Source organism: Camellia sinensis, chromosome 1, assembly GCF_055761805.1.
Source record: "Camellia sinensis isolate YWXY chromosome 1, ASM5576180v1, whole genome shotgun sequence".
Taxonomy (NCBI): domain Eukaryota; kingdom Viridiplantae; phylum Streptophyta; class Magnoliopsida; order Ericales; family Theaceae; genus Camellia; species Camellia sinensis.
In genome coordinates, this window is record NC_138961.1 from 83,148,549 (window position 1) to 83,167,172 (window position 18,624).

Genomic DNA, 18,624 nt, shown 5'->3' on the forward strand with positions numbered 1-18,624 from the left:
TATCCTCTGAATTTATGGATTGAACTGAATTGTGAAACTTTAAAAATGAATCAAAATTGAAATCACCAAAAACTATTCAGTTTCTGTTAAACTTCACGACTCTAAATTTAGAACTTCATCACTATATTTAGAATATGTAATTTAATAAATATTAATTCCTATACAAGCATTCCAAAAATTTCATGAACATAGTTAAATTTTTCGAATATTCTCCAAATTATTTTTTATGAAATGTGTGACGATAAAAAAAAATTATTCATATTACATATTGATTTCTATGAAAGTAAAATTTTCAATAATGTTTATTTTTTGAGACAAGACTTTTGATCTCAAAAGGTTGGTAATTAATAACTAATTGTCTAATTTTGCTGCTAAAAATAGAATAATAGCACTTTTAGGGACAAAAATATTTTATCTCTAAAAAGTTATTTTGTCCTCAAATTTTTATCTCTAAAACTTTAATTTTTTGTAGTGATAAAACACTAAATTAAAAATAATTTAAAAAAAGTTGAGTGGATAGGTGTGATCTGAAATAATTTTTTGAAACGCATTAGAGGAAGCTAATATTGAAGTGAATTTCACCTCAAGAGGAAGAATCACATGAATTGCATTAGAGTTTGTTACATTTTCATTGGTGAATCTTTACACTGTATTTGGTTAAAGGATTTGAGAAAGAATTTAGAAAAGAAAAAGAAAAAGATATATAAAACTATGTGAAATGCAGGTATATTTTATTCACATTTTACTTACTCTTTTTTTTTTCCTTTTCAAATTTTCCAATCAAGTACAGCGTTAACAGTTTGGTATGGAATAGTTTTTTGAAAATTGGATTTTTTTTATTTTTTCATTTTTTTTTTTAGTGCTTTTTTTTCAATATTAAATATTTTTTATTTTTTTTATTTTTAGATGCATACAACCTAAATACAAAAGAATATATATTTTTATATTCTTTTGTATTTATCTAATTTTTTTTATTTATATTTTTTAAGAAATATTATACTTTTTAAGTGGGGTGGTTTGGCATAAGCTAAATAAGTCCATCTTTTTATCTATTTTGGGTCACATGAATTAACATTTCCTCTCTACTTTTCTACACATCTTTTTATAAAAAGTCAAAAAATACACTTATTTAGAACATCTCAATATGAAAAAATGAAAAAAAAAATTCATAAAAATAAAAAATACAAAAAATACAAACATGAAAAACTATAGTAGTGTTTGGTAGAGTTTTCTAAATATGATTTGAGAATAGAGTTGTATTTTAAATTTGTGAGTTTTGGAATTATGATTTGAGTGTGAAAAATTTGTTTGATGAATGAGTTTTGAATTGAGTGAGAAATTTTTGATGTGACATATGATATTTGATACAAAAATTTACAACTCATAACCAAACACACAACTCAAAACTATATTCAAAACTAATAAAAAAAATTAAAAAATTCCGAAATTTTTTTATTTAACATATAAAAAATAATAGGTGCCAATTGTATTAAAAAAAAAAAAAAAAAAAGGCACTGGTCCGGTCAACAGGCTAGACGTCCGAGAGGACGACCGGTTAACCCAAATTTTCTCGCCTTGGAAAAAGTTTTAAAAAGTGGATGTGAAATTAATTTTTGAAAACCCTAAACAAACAAGACACTCAAAACAAATGGTGGAATTATGTTTGGAGAATAGAACCAAACACAGCCATTCAAAAAATCTCTCTATGTATATATATATTACCGTCTATCCACAATAAAAATGAAAGCTACACGCGTAAACCCCACTCTCATTCCAAATAAACTAGATAATGTGGGTGGTTGGAAATTACTATTTTAGTAGGTTATTTTAGTGGACTAAAATTTTTTGTGTTTAGAAATATGATTGGATTTTTTTTAATTAGATATGATATTTGTGAGAAAAAAAGTGAAATGATTATGGATTTGATGTGACATTTTGTCTTATTAATTATTTTAGCCTATTTTAATTTTTTGTGAATTTTAACTTAAAAGATGCTAAAATTTGTTTTGCCAACACCCCAATATGTAATAGGAAATGATGTGTGCTTATCGAAACTCAAATTTCATTCCTTAGCTAGTGACACTAATACTTTGACAGAGATATAACTGAGCAAGATCAAAGATTGTAACATTTTCCTTTGGATTGTTACACAAAAGTCATTTAAAATATCTCCCCAGATTGACCAGCCAAGGTCTGGACCAGGGAAAAAAGCACTATATATAGAGCTAATAACATTAGATACTAAACTCACAAATACACCGAATACCAAATTGTGCTGTGTTGCATGTTTATCATGGGTTCATCATCCATGAGAATTGCAGCAATTGTTTTTTACCTTTGCTTTCTCACCTTTGCAACATTTCATAATTGCTTTTGCAATGGAAACTCCAACATTGTTTGCTCCAAAACTGAAAAGCAAGCCCTTCTAAAATTCAAGCAAGATCTTAAAGACCCTTCGAACCGGTTGTCCTCTTGGGCTGGTGACAACTGTTGTCAATGGTCCGGAGTTGTCTGCGACAACTTCACTGGCCATGTCCATGAGATCCACCTTCCTTATAATGATGGTGATGCTAGTTGTCATTATAATGGAAATTATTCTGAATATGAAGCTTGCTGGAGTTATCACCCGTTAGGAGGTAAAATAAATCCTTCTTTGCTCGATTTGAAGCATCTCCGTTATCTGGACTTGAGCCAGAATTATTTTGGAGGGATTCACATTCCTACTTTCATTGGCTCTATTGGAAGTTTGAGGTACCTCAACCTGTCTAAAGCCGGATTCAGCGGAGCCATTCCTCATCAACTAGGAAATCTCACCATGATGCGTTATCTGGACTTGAGCAGGAATCGTTTTGGAGGGATTCACATTCCTAGCTTCACTGGCTCTATTGGAAGTTTGAGGTATCTCGACCTGTCTAATGCCGAATTCAGCGGAGCCATTCCTCATCAACTAGGAAATCTCACCATGATGCGTTATCTGGACTTGAGCTGGAATCGTTTTGGAGGGATTCGCATTCCTAGCTTCATTGGCTCTATTGGAAGTTTGAGGTATCTCGACCTGTCTGAGGCCGAATTCAGCGGAGCCATTCCTCATCAATTAGGAAATCTCACCATGATACGTTATCTGGACTTGAGCTTCAATTTTTTTTGTCTTCAAGGTACTTTTTCTGAAACTGAACTAAAGTTACGTGGTGATAATTTACACTGGGTTTCAGGTCTTCTTTCATTACAACACCTTGATATGTCATGGGTAAACCTTAGCAAAGCAGTGGATTGGGTAGAGGTGATGAGCACGCTTCCTTCTTTGGTAGAATTGCAGTTACATGGTTGTGATCTCAAATATTCTTCTCCTTCAACTACCATTAACTTTACATCACTACATAACCTCGACCTTTCTGAGAACAATTTTGCACCGTCTATACCTAAGTGGATTTTTAGTTTGAATCATCTAGTTTCCCTAGATATCATTTATTGTAACTTTTATGGCCCAATTCCGAATGGCATTCAAAACTTGACTTCTCTCAAAGAGTTTTCTGCTGTTGAAAATAATCTGAATTCATCATTGCCCAAGGGGTTGTTTAGCCTCAAAGACCTTGTTGTTCTGGACTTAGGCTTCAATAAGTTTCAGGGACCAATTCCAATTGGCCTTCTAAACATGACTTGTCTTAGAGATCTAGATTTGCGAGGTAATCTTTTCACTAGGTTGCCGAATGGGTTATTGTCTAGGCTTAGCCGTCTTGAGTCGGTCAATCTCGCTTACAATCTCTTGCAAGGTGTAATCTCAGGAGCCATAGGAAACTTGACTTCCCTCATTAGCCTTGACATGTCACACAATCAACTTGAGGGAAAAATATCAGGCTCATTGGGAAAACTATGCAAGTTGAAGAGTATTGATTTATCAAATAACAAATTTGGTGGAGAGGTAGCTGAAGTTTTTAGAGGTTTCTCCCATTGCATGTTAGATGGATTGGAGTCAATGGCATTAGATAACAATTGTCTTGATGGTCAATTTCCAAATGAGCTTCACCAATTCAAAAATCTAACCTACCTTTCTCTTCAAAACAACTCCATTTTTGGTCCCATTCCGGAGTCGATCAAAAGATTATCATCCTTGACAAGGTTATCTCTTTCCTATAATCATTTGACTGGAGTTCTTCCTGAAAGTCTTGGGCAACTTGCAAAGTTAGAAACTTTAGATCTTTCCTATAATCATTTGAATGGAACTCTTCCTGAAAGTCTTGGGCAACTTGCAAAATTAGAAAGCTTAGATGTATCTCATAATTTGATGAAGGGTGTTGTCTCTGAGATTCACTTTGGCAATCTCAAAAGATTAAGTTACCTAGAGGGTAGTGGGAACAATTTAACTTTGAAAGTGCGTTCTGGTTGGATCCCCACTTTTCAAGTTAGAGCTTTGATGTTGGCCTCTTGGCAATTAGGGCCGCAATTTCCAGCTTGGCTTCAATACCAAGGACAATTACACACATTGGACATAGCCAGCACAGGAATTTCTGATTCCATTCCGCAATGGTTTTGGCCCAAAATTTCCAACCTTTTGCTATTAAATCTCTCTCGTAACCAAATTCGTGGGGAGTTTCCATGCAAATTTGAGGTTCTCATTAGTGGTTATTCAATTGACCTGAGCTTCAATAACTTCAAGGGTATGTTACCGTTCATCTCCTCTAATGTGGAATGGTTAGATTTTTCAAATAATTCTTTTTCAGGATCTGTTTACCATGCCTTATGTGGTAGAATGAGGAAACAAAATTGGATGTTTGTTCTTAATCTTGGAAACAATTATTTGTCTGGAAGAATTCCTAATTGTTGGCAGCATTGGCAATATTTGCAAGTCTTAAAATTAGAAAATAACAAATTGATGGGTACCATTCCACTGTCTATTGGACATTTAGCTTCCCTCAAATCATTGCACTTGCGGCATAACAATCTCTCAGGAAAACTACCGCAATCTCTACAGCATTGTATAAACTTGGTGCTCATTGATCTTGGTGGAAATGAATTTATTGGAAGCATACCTACTTGGATGGGGAATTCATTTACTAAATTGGTAGTTCTTAACCTTCGTTCAAATAAGTTTCAAGGCGGCATTCCATATGAACTATGTCGTCTAAGTTCTCTTCAAATCTTGGACCTTGCACATAATAATCTCTCAACAGTTGTGCCACAATGTTTCAACAATTTCACAGCCATGACTGAAAAACAAAATTCAAGCAATCTCTTTTCATATTATGCATTGAGTCGTACATCAAAAGCTCAAGAAAATGCATTTCTTGTGACCAAAGGAAGAGAGGTTGAATATAGCACCACCCTTAAATTTGTTACAAGCATGGATCTTTCAGAAAACAATTTATCTGGAGAGATCCCCAAGGAACTAACTAGACTTGTAGGATTGCATTCATTGAATCTGTCTGGGAATCATTTTACCGGAGAGATCCCAAAGAATATTGGTGACATGGAACAACTTGAATCCCTAGATTTCTCTCTAAACCAACTTTGTGGTGAAATTCCTTTGAGCATGTCAAGTTTGAACTTCTTGAGTCACTTGAATTTGTCTTATAACAATTTGATAGGACAAATTCCGTTAAGTACTCAGCTTCAAAGCTTCGAGAATTCCAGTTTTGTTGGCAACAAACTTTGTGGACCTCCACTCCCAAACTGCGACACAAACAAGGCAATACCTAAAGTTGGACATGGAGGCAATGAAGAAGGAGAGGGATTTCCAGAAGTGTGGTTCTATGCGATATCAGTACTTGGATTTGTTGTTGGTTTTTGGGTTGTGGTGGGTCCTTTACTATTCAAGATGCATTGGAGAATTGCTTATTTCCGGTTTCTTGATGATATTTGGTACAACTTCTGTAATTTTATTTTAAAATGTCACTACATTTGTAATTAAAGGAATTGCTTATTTATTCCCTCATAAATAATTATGTGTAAAAATTGATGTACTTTGTTGTTTCCTTTTGAGAAGGTTGGCAATTTTTAGGACGCTATGATATAGTGTGAAAAGAAAATGAATGATGAATCCATCAGCCATTTGGTGTAAAAGTGTGAGAGGAATTTAAGCTTTTTTTCAAGCTCAAAATGCGATGAATGTTTTTTGAGATAGTTTTATTTTATTTTAAATTTTTTTTTTACTCTGTAAAGAAAGGAATTTCATTGATGAAATCAAACAAACAAATATAGGATATTATATAAATAAATAAATAAATGCAAGAGCAAAGAGAGTATTTAATTTAGTTCATTGGAATGATTTGGACGGGAATAAAACGATTATTTCTTGATCTCTCAATCGAATGACCATGCTCCTCATTGATAAATATTTAAATGGAATTACCATTTTATTTAAAACTCATTCAATAAAAAAAATCCAACACTACATAAGGTTTCTTTCTTAGGAAATTCTATAGTTTTGGGTGTGTATCACCGCTGTTATCTCTTACAGGTGCATTACCTAAAAAAAAAATTATTTTTAAAGTACTTTTTACATTTTTTTTTTTTTATTTTATAAAAAGAGCTTTAAAGTTTAACTCTTATAACAAAATAAACCTTCAATTTTAAACTTTGTCAATTTAAATCTGAATCTTTTTATTTATTTTCAATCTACATAATTGACATTTTTTCATTAAGTAAATTGACGAAAAAATAGTATTTAGTCGTTAAATTCAATGTATGTTTACATAACATGTTTAAAACTTACTTACCTAAAAAAACACATGTTTAAAGCACACTTTTTCGTTGAGCATAATAACTAAAATTTTCTTTTTTTTTGTTAGTATTACTTAAAAAAAAAAATAGATAGATGATTTAGATTAAAAACAAATCAAAATATTAGGGTTCAAAATGATAAAATTAAAAATTTATGATTTATTTTGTTACAAGGATCAAACCCTAGTTTTTTTGTTTTTGTTTTTGTTTTTTTATTTTTTATTTTTGTTTTGTTTTTTTTGTTTTTTTTTTTTTTTTGTTTTTTTGTTTTTTTTTTTTGTTTTTGTTTTTTTGTAATGTCCCCAAAATTAAATATTTGTGAAAATATAAAAAATCAGTAAATAAAAAATATATAAAAATATATTGAATTTTTACATTTTTTGTATTTAGTGATTTTTTATAAGATTTTTTTCCTCAAATTTTAATTTTTAAACATATTTAGATTAAATGAATTTTCAAAGAAAAAAATACTTAAATATTTTAAAATAATTTACTAAAAACAAAAATAAATAGCTCTAAAACTTACACACACACAAAAAAAAAATTATGTTAAAAAACTTAATGGTAAATTACATATACACTTCCTGAGATTTGCTTAAAATATGAATTACCTCTTGTGATGCTAGAAATTAAAAATACCCCATTCTCATAATTTTTTATTTAACAAAATTAACAGAAAAAATAAAATTCCTACCTACTCTGTAATGCAATAATAAAATTACCAGAATTATTAATTAAAATATATTTATGATGTCATTAAAAGCTATTAATTGACTTAATAATTTATTAATAAAAATAGTCATTTGTTATGAGATTAAAAATTTAAAAGAGTGAAATATAATTTCAAGAATCACAATGGAGAGAATTAATATTTAAAAAAAAAAAAAACTCAAGAAGGGTATTTATAATGAGAAATAGCATTCATATGTAAAATTTACAGGCACTTACGGGCCGGTCCTGTTGACTAGACTTATTTTTCACTTATCAATATCTCTAGAGTACCGTCTCCTAACCTTTTTCATCCTCATTATTCACACTGCCATAATTGCACCTTCTCCCGCTGGAGACCAACTCTGGCCCGGCGACCACCTCCGACCATTGTCTCCAACCACCGGCAACCACCTAGACAATATTTTTTTGGTAGTAATTTTGACAAATTTTCTGTCCTTTTTTAAGAAAAATCAACATCCATCTCTGCCACATCACTATTCTATACCTGTTCAAATTTGGTGGTAACAAGAAAAATGGAAAAGAAGTAGAAGTATTTAATAGTGATAAATGTATCACTGTATTAATATTTATCAAACTATTTCATCACTTACTCTTTTTTAGTATCACACTTACACTTACATACATACACCATTCCTTTCTTATTCATTCAAAGAAACACTTTCACCCACTTATATATAAAAAATGAGTAAGACTGATAAATTTATTGTAATGCCTCGAAATAATTACGATATACCCATCTCATAATAACCAATAAATAACAGAATAATTAGATTGAGAAGCTTTCATTAATCAAAATTTAATACACAAAAAGTGACACATGCGATATACATTCACAAACAGTACATCTTGAATCTATAGCATGTGTTACGAGATAGTGAATAGAAATGAAAGCTAAATAAATAATCATATACCCTAACGACTTACATCTTTCTAAGTCAATACTTGAGTAAATCAAAAGCGAGTTTTAAGCTCAATACAAATAAAACCCTATGCTTATACCAAATTAAATACAAAAAGACAAAAATGAAGTTCTTGCTCCAGTCCTCCCAAGCTACTGCTTGGTGAAGACATCTCACCAACAATTGAAAATGTTTTCCCATATAGGGCGAGCCAAAGTCCAATAGAAATAATCAAACATAATATATGAATCTTAATAAAGATATGAGGGTGAAATGCATATGCAATACTCATGTCAAAATGTTTTACATTCCCTTTTCAAAGACTATGCCATGCTCAAGTTATATCACAACTCTCAATTTATGTCTTTTACAACAGAAAACCAAGGGGATTCTCAACCAATGCAACCTTTCATAGATATTTCGTCTACGGGATATCGTTAAACGGCACCTATGTAAACGTAGTATATACAAGCATTACTGTTGCCATTTTACGGATATTTCGTACGCGGGAACCGACACCCATGGATACGTGCGTTTTTTGGTACGTTTACCCTGGACACCCAGGCCAACTTAATTTGGTGATACACACCTTTTTCCAATATTCACTCATTTTCCCTCAAAATCATATACATTTGCAATGTATTAACTGAGCAACAATGTTCAATGCACACGAATGAGAAATTAGTTTCAATTCACCTAATCCTCATTCAATTTCTACAACAATTATAGTTATCCTCCCCCGATAACCCAAAACAGATATAAAATCTCCAATACAAATAAACTTTCCAAAATTTAAGATGGGAGCGATAATACATATCCAACTCCACCATCCATGACAATAACCATCCCACTTCAAATTTCCAATATTAATTTCATTTATTTGTACAAAATAAATATTTGAGACATTTAGGTCAAACCCCCCTCCCCCTCTTTTTTTTCCAAATCTTACTCCAAGTATCAAAATCAATGAGTTAGTCACAACTCTACCTCATTCCCACTCCCACAACCATTTTTAATACAAATATTTGAAAACTCCTATTTTGATTTTAAACCAAAACCTTGTTCAAAATCCTCCAAAATCACAAGATTATTTTATAAAAACAAATATCTAAGTTAAAAATTATAAAAGAGTGTAGAAAATCTCCACCTCAAAGCTAGAAGATGAGATAAACACCAATGAAACTCAGATGAAGCCGAAACCCAATTCTACTTGGATGAAAATAAAGCTCTAGGTGAGCTCTACCTTTTTAACGAAGGGAGTAAGGGGGAGAAATGAGTAGATCTTAGTGTATTTGTAGAGAGAGAGAGAAGCTCTAGATTTGGAGTTTTGAAATGTTTTAGAGAGAGAGAGAGAGATGAAAAAGTGATGTAAAAAGTGAATTTTACGAACTGATATATGCACAGTCCGGTCGAGCGCCCAAACACAATAAGTTGTTTCGCTCAAGCGCAAGAAGTCTTGCTCGAGCGTAGAATACACACCCCCAGCAGTTTTGTAAACAAAAGACCAATGCTAAAGCGCAAGAAGGGCCACTCAAGTCAAGACCGCTCAAGTGCAAGAAGCACCGTCTGAGCATAGAATACATTTTTCCAGTAGTTTTGTAGACCTGCAAAAGTACTGAGAGTTTACAAAGAACACTCAAGTGCAAGAAGTGGCACTCGAGCGTAGAAGCAAAATTCTAGGCAATAAGGTTTTTGAAAAACAAGGTACTAACCTATTCTAAACACAACCAACACATCCCAATAGCCAAACTCAATGAGGGAAAAGAGGAATAAGACATGAATAACAATGCAAAACTATGAAACCCGAGTCCAGAATATCGAATGAGTCGGGTCTAAACCAGAATCGCTATAATCTCCCTCCTTAAAGAATTTCGTCCCCAATTATAAATCAAACTTCAAAACCATGATTAAACCAATTACAACAATGATAATCTATCAATCCCAATACCATGACCTATATACCGATCATTTATTCTCATCAACATGATGAACAAATTCTCAATACTAAATATACAATTCACATTTCCAAAACATATACAATGTTTATATTAAGTCAACATAACAAAAGTTTCAATACATGGTCAAACATTAACAAATAGGTCCGTATACTTCTCACAGACTTCCGACTCACATTCCTAAGTTGCTTCCTCAACTCCGTGATGTCGCCACAATACCTTAACCAAAGGAATTGTCTTGCATCACAAGACTTGGTGTTGAGTATCTAAGACTCTTACCAGTCTCTCCTCATACGAGGCATCCTTATCTACCTCTAAGTCGGTCCAATCCAACAAGTGCGACATATCCGGCTTATACTTCTGAAGCATACAAATATGAAACACATCATAAACTCTGGAAAGCTGTGGTGGCAAGGCCAAACGATAAGCTATCTCTTCAATCCACTCTAGGATCTCAAAAGGTCCAATAAATCTAGGAGACAACTTCCTACTCTTCTCAAACCTCATCAAACCCTGCCTAAGTGATATCTTCAAGAAGACATGATCTCCTATCTCAAAAGACAAAGGTCTCCTCCTACAGTCGGCATAACTTTTTTGATCTCAAAAGGTCCAATAAATCTAGGAGACAACTTCTTACTTTTCACAAACCTCATCAAACCCCGCATAGGTGATATCTTCAAGAAGACATAATCTCCTATATCAAAAGACAAAGGTACAGTCGGCATAACTTTTCTGGCGACTCTAGGTAGTAGCCAACCTCTTACAAATAAGAGTGACTTTCTCAATCATTTCTCGGACTAACTCTGGACCCAACATAGGTGCATCTCCCACCTCGGCCTAACACACAGGAGATCTACACAATCAGCCTTACAAAGCTCAAACAGTGCCATGACAATACTCGACTGGAAGCTGTTATTATACGCAAACTCCACGAAGGGAAAGTGCCTCTTCCATAACCCTTTAAAGTCAAGAACACAACCCCGAAGTATAACCTCTAGAATTTGAATGATGCGCTCTGACTGTCCGTCAATTTGAGGATGATACGAGGTGCAAAAAGTCAATCTTACGCCCAAGGCATTTTGTAGGCTCTGTCACAAACGAACCGTAAAACACGGATCTCTATCCGAAACAATCGTTACAGGGGACCCATGCAACCTCACTATGTCCCTAATAAAAAGGTCGATTAAAAAATCTACCGAGTCATTCACGCTCATAAGTATAAAGTACGCCGACTTAGTTAATCGGTCAACTACCACCCAAATCACATCACTACCTCGATAAGTCCTTGGAAGACCCACAACAAATTCCATCGTGACATGCTTCCATTTCTACTCAACTATAGACAAGGGTTACAACAAATCCACTAGTCTCTAATGTTCGGCCTTCGCTTGTTGACAAGTAAGGCACCTCGATACAAACACGGTCACATCCTTCTTCATTCCCCTCCACCAAAATTGGCGACTAAGGTCGTGATACATCTTTATGCCTCCCAAATGCACCGTAAGGCGTGAATGGTGAAACGCTTGAATTACTTCCTCTCGATAAGACTCTGGCACGAAAAAACGGTCCCGATATCTAACACTCGAATCGGGATACACATTCAAGCCTTTCTCTACCTTCCCACTAGAGATCTTCTCGCGAAGGGTTTCTACCTCAAGATCATTCCTTTGCACTTTTATCACTCAGTTCACAAGTATCGGTTGTGCAACTACCGAAAACAACGTTGCAGACTTAACGGACTCGCCAAGATACAAGTCAAACTCACCAATAGCACGCAACATCTCCTATTCCCGAATGGCAATACTAGCCACACTGCCAATGGATTTTTTACTTAAGGCATTGGCCACAACATTGGCCTTCCCCGGATGATGATGCAACTCAAAGTTATAATCTTCTATAAACTCCATCCACCTCATCTGCCTCAGATTCAAGTCTTTTTGTGTAAATAGATAGTTCAGACTCTTGTGATCAGAAAACACGTCAAACTTCTCTCCATACAAATAATGCCTCCAAATCTTCAAGGCAAAGATCACAGCTGCTAACTCTAGGTCATGAGTAGGCCAGTTCCTCTCATGTGTTTTCAACTGTCGTAAGCCATAAGCTACTATTTTCCTTTCTTGCATCAATACGCAACCCAAACCTTCCCGAGAAGCATCACAATATATTGAATAGCCCAAACCCCTCTTCAAAATGATTAATACTGGAGCAGTGGTAAGTCTAACCTTAAGCTCTTGAAATGATTTCTCACAAGTCTCACTCCACACAAATTTGATCATTTTCCTCGTCAGTCTAGTTAATAGTGAGGCTAGCCTAGAGAAATCCTTCACAAACCGACGATAATACCCAGCCAACCCCAAGAAACTACGGATCTCAAACGCATTCTTAGGTTGTTCCCAATCTTGTACTACTTCTATTTTGGATGAATCTACGGTCACCCCTCTCTTGGATACCACATGGCCTAGGAACTTTACTTCTCCCAACCAAAATTCACACTTTCCGAACTTAGCATAAAGTTTGTGAGCTCTAAGTAACTCAAATACTACTCGTAAATGTTCTTCGTGTTCCTCCTTAAAGGGTGAGTAAATCAGAATATCATCAACAAAGACCATTACAAAACGGTTTAGGAATTCGCAAAAGATCTAATTCATCAAATCCATAAATATGGCTGGTGCATTGGTTAACCCAAAAGGCATCATTAGGAACTCATAATGGCCATACCGTGTACGGAATGCCATCTTCAGGATATCCTCCCCCCTTACTCTCAACTGGTAATAACCCGATCTCAGGTTTATTTTAGAAAAGTAACAAGACCCTTTCAACTTATCAAACAGATCATCTATGTGAGGCATTAGGTACTTGTTCTTAATAGTTACCTAGTTCAACTTCTGATAATCAATACAAACTCGCAATGCACCATCTTTCGTTTTGGCAAAAAGAGCCGGTACTCCCTAAGGCAAAGTTCTAGAGCAAATAAAACCCTTATCTAGCAGTTCTTGGAGTTGAATCTTCAACTCACTCAACTCAGCGGGTGCAAATCTATATGGTGCCATAGAAATCGGTGTCGTCTCTCATTTTTGGGGACATTACATCTAACCAACTACTATCCCCATTAGTTAATATAATACAAGGAATTCCTCCTCTAATGGTGAGATCTGGTTGAAATTTAATGAATACGTGGAAGTCTCTCTGGCATCTAACTAGATTTTTCATTAATTCTGTCGGGACAGAAGGCAAAAATATCGAAGCTAAAGTGTCTAAACAGAAGGGTTAACAGAGGTAACAGATCTTGTAGAAGTGTTCGTATAAAAGATTTGGAGTTTTTTATAAAAAAATGGAAGGAGTAGTAAGCAGCCAATATTGGACCACCCTTGCGTACCGGAGGTCAAGGACACCGGCGGCTAGTGGATATAAGGGTAGTTATCGTGGTCGTGCACCTTTTAGGGCCCAGTATGTTCACAAGTGGTACGTTCAGAATATTTCTTGATATATTAAGAAGACTAAGAGGGGAGTAAAGAAGTTGCAACTGTACGATGAATAACTAAGGGACGTTAAATTTGATAATAAATGTGTAGCGAGATTGCTTAATGGTATTGAGTTGGGTAATAAAAGATGTGATCATTAATCAGACAAGATCGTGGTTAATGGTATAAAATCAATTGGGAATGTTCAATTGGGACAAGAGGCTAAAGAGGAAGCTGTGGTCCACCACGTTTTATTTTTTGTCATAAGTGATAATAGTTCGTCAGATTCTGTCCCCACACCTGACAAGATTTTATTGGAGTTGGTGAGGGTGTAACACGTCCGCGAGGGATCCCGCTACAGTTCGGACTCGATTTGTGTCACGGTTCTTAATCTTAAACCAAAGAGTCCAAATCTGGCAAATCATTTTTTTGAGAAAACAGATTTTAGGAAAGAAGCGCCAAACATGGACTGCTTTGCCAGATACAGAGTCGCTACCTAAATATTTTAAAATGGGAGAATTTAGGAAACCCTGACTCGGTGCCGAAGGCCACATGTCCGTCATCACCGGAGTTGTCTCGGCTCGAGAGCTAGGGTACGATTGGGGAAGGTCAGCTATGAGCACCCCCTCTCGCCCGATCCGAAGATCGGCCTCTACTAACCGTGATATCCGTTTTTGAAAACGTTATGTGTTCTTATTCCAGTTATTAGCCTAGAATTACTATATTATGCGCACAGCAAACAAGTATAGACTAGATTGCCTAATTTGGAAATAAGCATTGCATATCCGTTTGTTTTGGAAAAATGTTTTCGAATTTGCTACTCGCAAGTAGGCTAAAATACGGATTTTCAATGAACCTTTCCAACTCAGGCGGTCCAACCTTCACCCACAGGCATCCAAACAGTTTATCACATAAGCATTTAGCCGCATGGCAAGCATGCTATCATGTTAACATTCACACGCATGCGAGATGCTAAAGCATAAACACTTACATCGTACTCCGTGCTAAAACAATAAACTAGTTAGCCAACATGCATGGTCCTAGTTCATGTCAAATTGCCTAATGTAACACATACAGAATGCAATCAAAGTAGGCTCGGCTAACCTAAGCATGGCATGTGAAATGTGATCAATTGATGCACGTATTCAATTTGGAATTGAAGTACAAATGCAGTTAGCGTGATGTACCGAGCCTGATGCATGCAATACGAATGCATGAATGCACGCATGCATAGCATAAGGTATGCTAATTTTAAAAATGCCCTAGCCTACCATCATAAGCAGGTAAATAAAAGGGAAGAAAGACGTGGGGTTGGAAGACATACACACACTCACGCACACTTATTACAACATTGCCCTCACTCGGAGGGTCCGAATAAATATTACAGTCCGAATGATAAGCAAATAAATTATTACAGAATTTCTAGTTTACTTAACAGAACAAATGTAAAAAAGAAAGGAAGGTGGCCACAGCCCCCCGCCTCGGGATGCGCGAGTGATGCATGCTCGAACCCGTCTCGTCCGGAAAGCCCGCACCATACCATTGCTGCCTCTGTTTTTACTGCCTTGCTTCTCTGAAAAATGCCAAAAATTCTAGGACAGGTTCCTTGCGCACTGCAGAATACCACCGGCTGGAGGAAATGCCCACCGGTAGTGTATAACTCCCATCGGCTGCTAATTGAGTAATCGGCCATTCACCAATGGCCGGTCGGCATTGAATTCTGCCGATCGGCAGAAACTTCCTGCAGAAGACAGTTTTGACAGCAACAGAGGACAGACAGCATATGGCATAGGATTTCAGGCACATGTGAGCTTGGTCATGCTTCCCATCATGTGTTGAACTCAGGGAAGCATGGCCCTCGATCCTCGAGCCATCAATGGTGCATGATAGCCCAAGGGATCAAGCTTGCCATTTGATGCAAAAATGCATGCAATCACACAAATGAGGACCAAGACCCTATCATGCCGAAGTCAAGGGTCCCGATGACCGAGAGTCAAGGCGCATTACATCACTTATAGTATGAACACTCCTTGACCCTCACACTTGGTTTGACACCCCAAACCAAGTAATGCAATGCGTGTTATGCAAACAATGACTCAAAGGTACAACATGAGATTGAAAATGCAAGGCATGCCAAATGCCATGCAACTAATATGGCAAGTATGCAATGCTAGGCATGCAAGATGCGAATGCGATGCAAACATGGACAATTTAAGCAATGGGATCAACATATTACAACATTTAATGAAGCAATTATGCAATGGACATGAGAAAAGCATGCGAAGGGGCCTTAAACCATAAGGGGGGCAGACCTTGATCCACCCCAAAACAGTGGCCAAAAGTGCCCAAAAAGGTGGACAAATACTCATGCCAACAAGCAAGCCAATAGTCCTAAGGTTAAGGCACAAAAGGAGGCACTTCACTTCCAAGAACACGACCACTCATAGCATGAATTGGACAAGCCAAAACAGTAACTTAGCATGCAAAATGGACTCCAAACCTACTGATATGGCAGCTTGAATGGCTCCAATGGGATGTATGCACCGAAGCTCATTTCAAGGCATAAAAGGGCACACCCTCAAGGCATGAAAGAGGTCACACATGCACACATATAAACGTGATTTATGGACTGAAATATGGTCCTAAATGATGCCAAATCATGAGGATGGTCAAAGCTACACATGCTAGAGGCCAAAATGCTCAAAGCTTACAAGCCAAAACACAAAGAGATGACACCAAACAAGGCAAGCATGGCTGAAATAGATGGCCAACAGACCTTAAACATGGTAAAATAATGCCAACACCTTCATGAAACTAAGCCAACACATGCAAGAATCATGGCCTAAACATAAGATACATTTCTAGGCCAAATGGAGGAATGTAAAGCAAGTATGTTAAGCATGCAAAAGGACACAAATCCGACCAAAAACAGAGATTACATATGACCTAAAAACACCCAAAAACCTCTGAAAAAGGGCCAAAACCAATCAAGCATGCATGTTACCCTTTAAGCCAAAATGCAAGGAAATAAAACAATGAAGGGAGAGGGGTGTCCCTCCCCTATGCAAGACTTCAAACCACCTTCCTCACCACTGAAAATCCACTGGTTTTCCACTGGTTTTCAGTGGTGAGAAGACCAAAACACTTAAGCAAACAAGGCCTTACAAAGGAAGCACCAAAAGGGCCAAATGAGGCCTAAGAGGGTGAGTTCGAACTCAAACCACAAAAGACCCTTAATGAAAGTTCTAAAGCATGAAAATATAAGCCTTTTTTATGTTATGCACAAAAACTAAATCAGCAAGAAAGATAGGTAAAAGACTAGTGCAAGTTTGGGGAAACTAAAGCAAGATGCTCACCCCTGAAGCACACCTCAAGAACAGCCAATGCAGCCCTCTTCTTCTAATCAAAAACAGCCCCAAAACTCAAGAATCAACCCTCAAAGTCCCTCAATCTCGGAGCAAGGTGTAATAGTGTGTGTATTAGTGCAAAAGTAAGGTAAAAGCACACTTTTAGGCCAAGAAACACACACAAGGGAGGAGAGAGAGGGAAATATAGAGAGAGGGTGTATCTATATGTATAAGCCCTGGTTTTGCCTTCAAAATTTCTAACCTAGAACAAGGAGAAGACCTCTCCTCTTATAGAAGTCCCTCTTGCCAAGCTTACACAACAAGCTTGCTTAGAGGGAGATCCCTCCATACACGTGTATGGAGGGAAGCAGAGTTGGTGCCAGCTATCACAGCTGGCACAAAATATCTACATAAAGTAGATGAACAGTAGTCGGCTACTCAAAATTGCCATTTTGACAAAAATGAGTGCCGACCGGCAACAAATAGTGCCGACCGGCAATATATATTGCCGACGCAGACAAAAACCAGCCGGTGGCCTCTGGCCATGGCCGGTGGTGTGTGGGGATGCCTCACAAGGCATTCCCTACCCCTCCAAGGCAAAATGCAAGTGTTTGGTGCAAAACCAGACACTAAACGGTCGAGTTCGGAGATCCTAAGGCAAGGCGCGTAGCCGAGACCTCCGGGAACTCCAAACGAACACAATCATGGATGATCACCGAGTGTTCAAACGGTGACGTCCAAGTCTTGAGGACGGTCAAAAATGGGGTGTCTACAGAGGGTAATCTTGAGGCCTGGATTGTTGATCCTGACCAGTCCAACAGGTTTTGGATGCTAAAGAAAATGAGATTCAAGCTCGTTGGTGGGAAGGACAAAGAGTATGTTCATCACGGAATAAAGGTTGTGGATTGGTTCTTCCCAGTTGATATTTGGACAGACTACAAAGATACGTTATTGGGAAATGTTGAAAGTATTCAGAAGGGTGCTATATATTAGTGATTGCTACTGTTAGTGGAAAAGAATACAAAATTACGTTAAGGAGTCAAATATACTTTAAAATCGCTTAGAATTATAATTTTTATTTGTAATATTTAGGTGAATGGATGTGGACGATATAAAAATTGGCGTTGTTGAAGGTGTTTCAGCAAGTGATTTCAGTTGTATTGAACTTGCTTTGCCTACAACTGAAATCACTTTGTGAAACACCTTCAACAAAACCAGTTTTTATATCATCCACCTCTATTCACCTGAATATTACAAATAAAAATACATAAAATTATAATTCTAAACATTTTTAAAGTACATTTGACTCCTTAACATGATTTTGCATTCTTTTCCACTAACAATAGCAGCCACTAAATATATGACACCCTTTTGAATACTTCCAACATTTTCCAATAACGTATCTTTCTAGTCCGTCCAAACATCAACTATGAAGAACCGGTCCATAACCCCTATTCCATGACAAATATACTCTTTGTCCTCACCACCCATGAGCTTGAATCTCATTGTCTTT

General features: G+C 36.3%; 1 protein-coding gene across 1 annotated transcript; it reads left to right on the top strand.

Moving 5' to 3' along the window:
• The first annotated feature begins 2,293 nt into the window (after positions 1 to 2,293).
• LOC114294666 (receptor-like protein EIX1) lies at positions 2,294 to 18,104 on the top strand. The gene is made up of 2 exons (XM_082900060.1): positions 2,294 to 5,856; positions 17,933 to 18,104. The coding sequence occupies exons 1-2, from the start codon at positions 2,294 to 2,296 to the stop codon at positions 18,102 to 18,104; spliced, it is 3,735 nt and encodes a 1,244-aa protein (XP_082756186.1).
• The last annotated feature ends 520 nt before the right edge of the window (positions 18,105 to 18,624 follow it).

Excerpts from the sequence above, each read along its gene's own strand:
- LOC114294666 (XM_082900060.1), top strand. The coding sequence starts at position 2,294 with ATGGGTTCATCATCCATGAGAATTGCAGCAATTGTTTTTTACCTTTGC. Across the intron at positions 5,857-17,932 it reads CGGTTTCTTGATGATATTTG|GTTTTGGATGCTAAAGAAAA; the intron begins GTACAACTTCTG and ends CCAGTCCAACAG.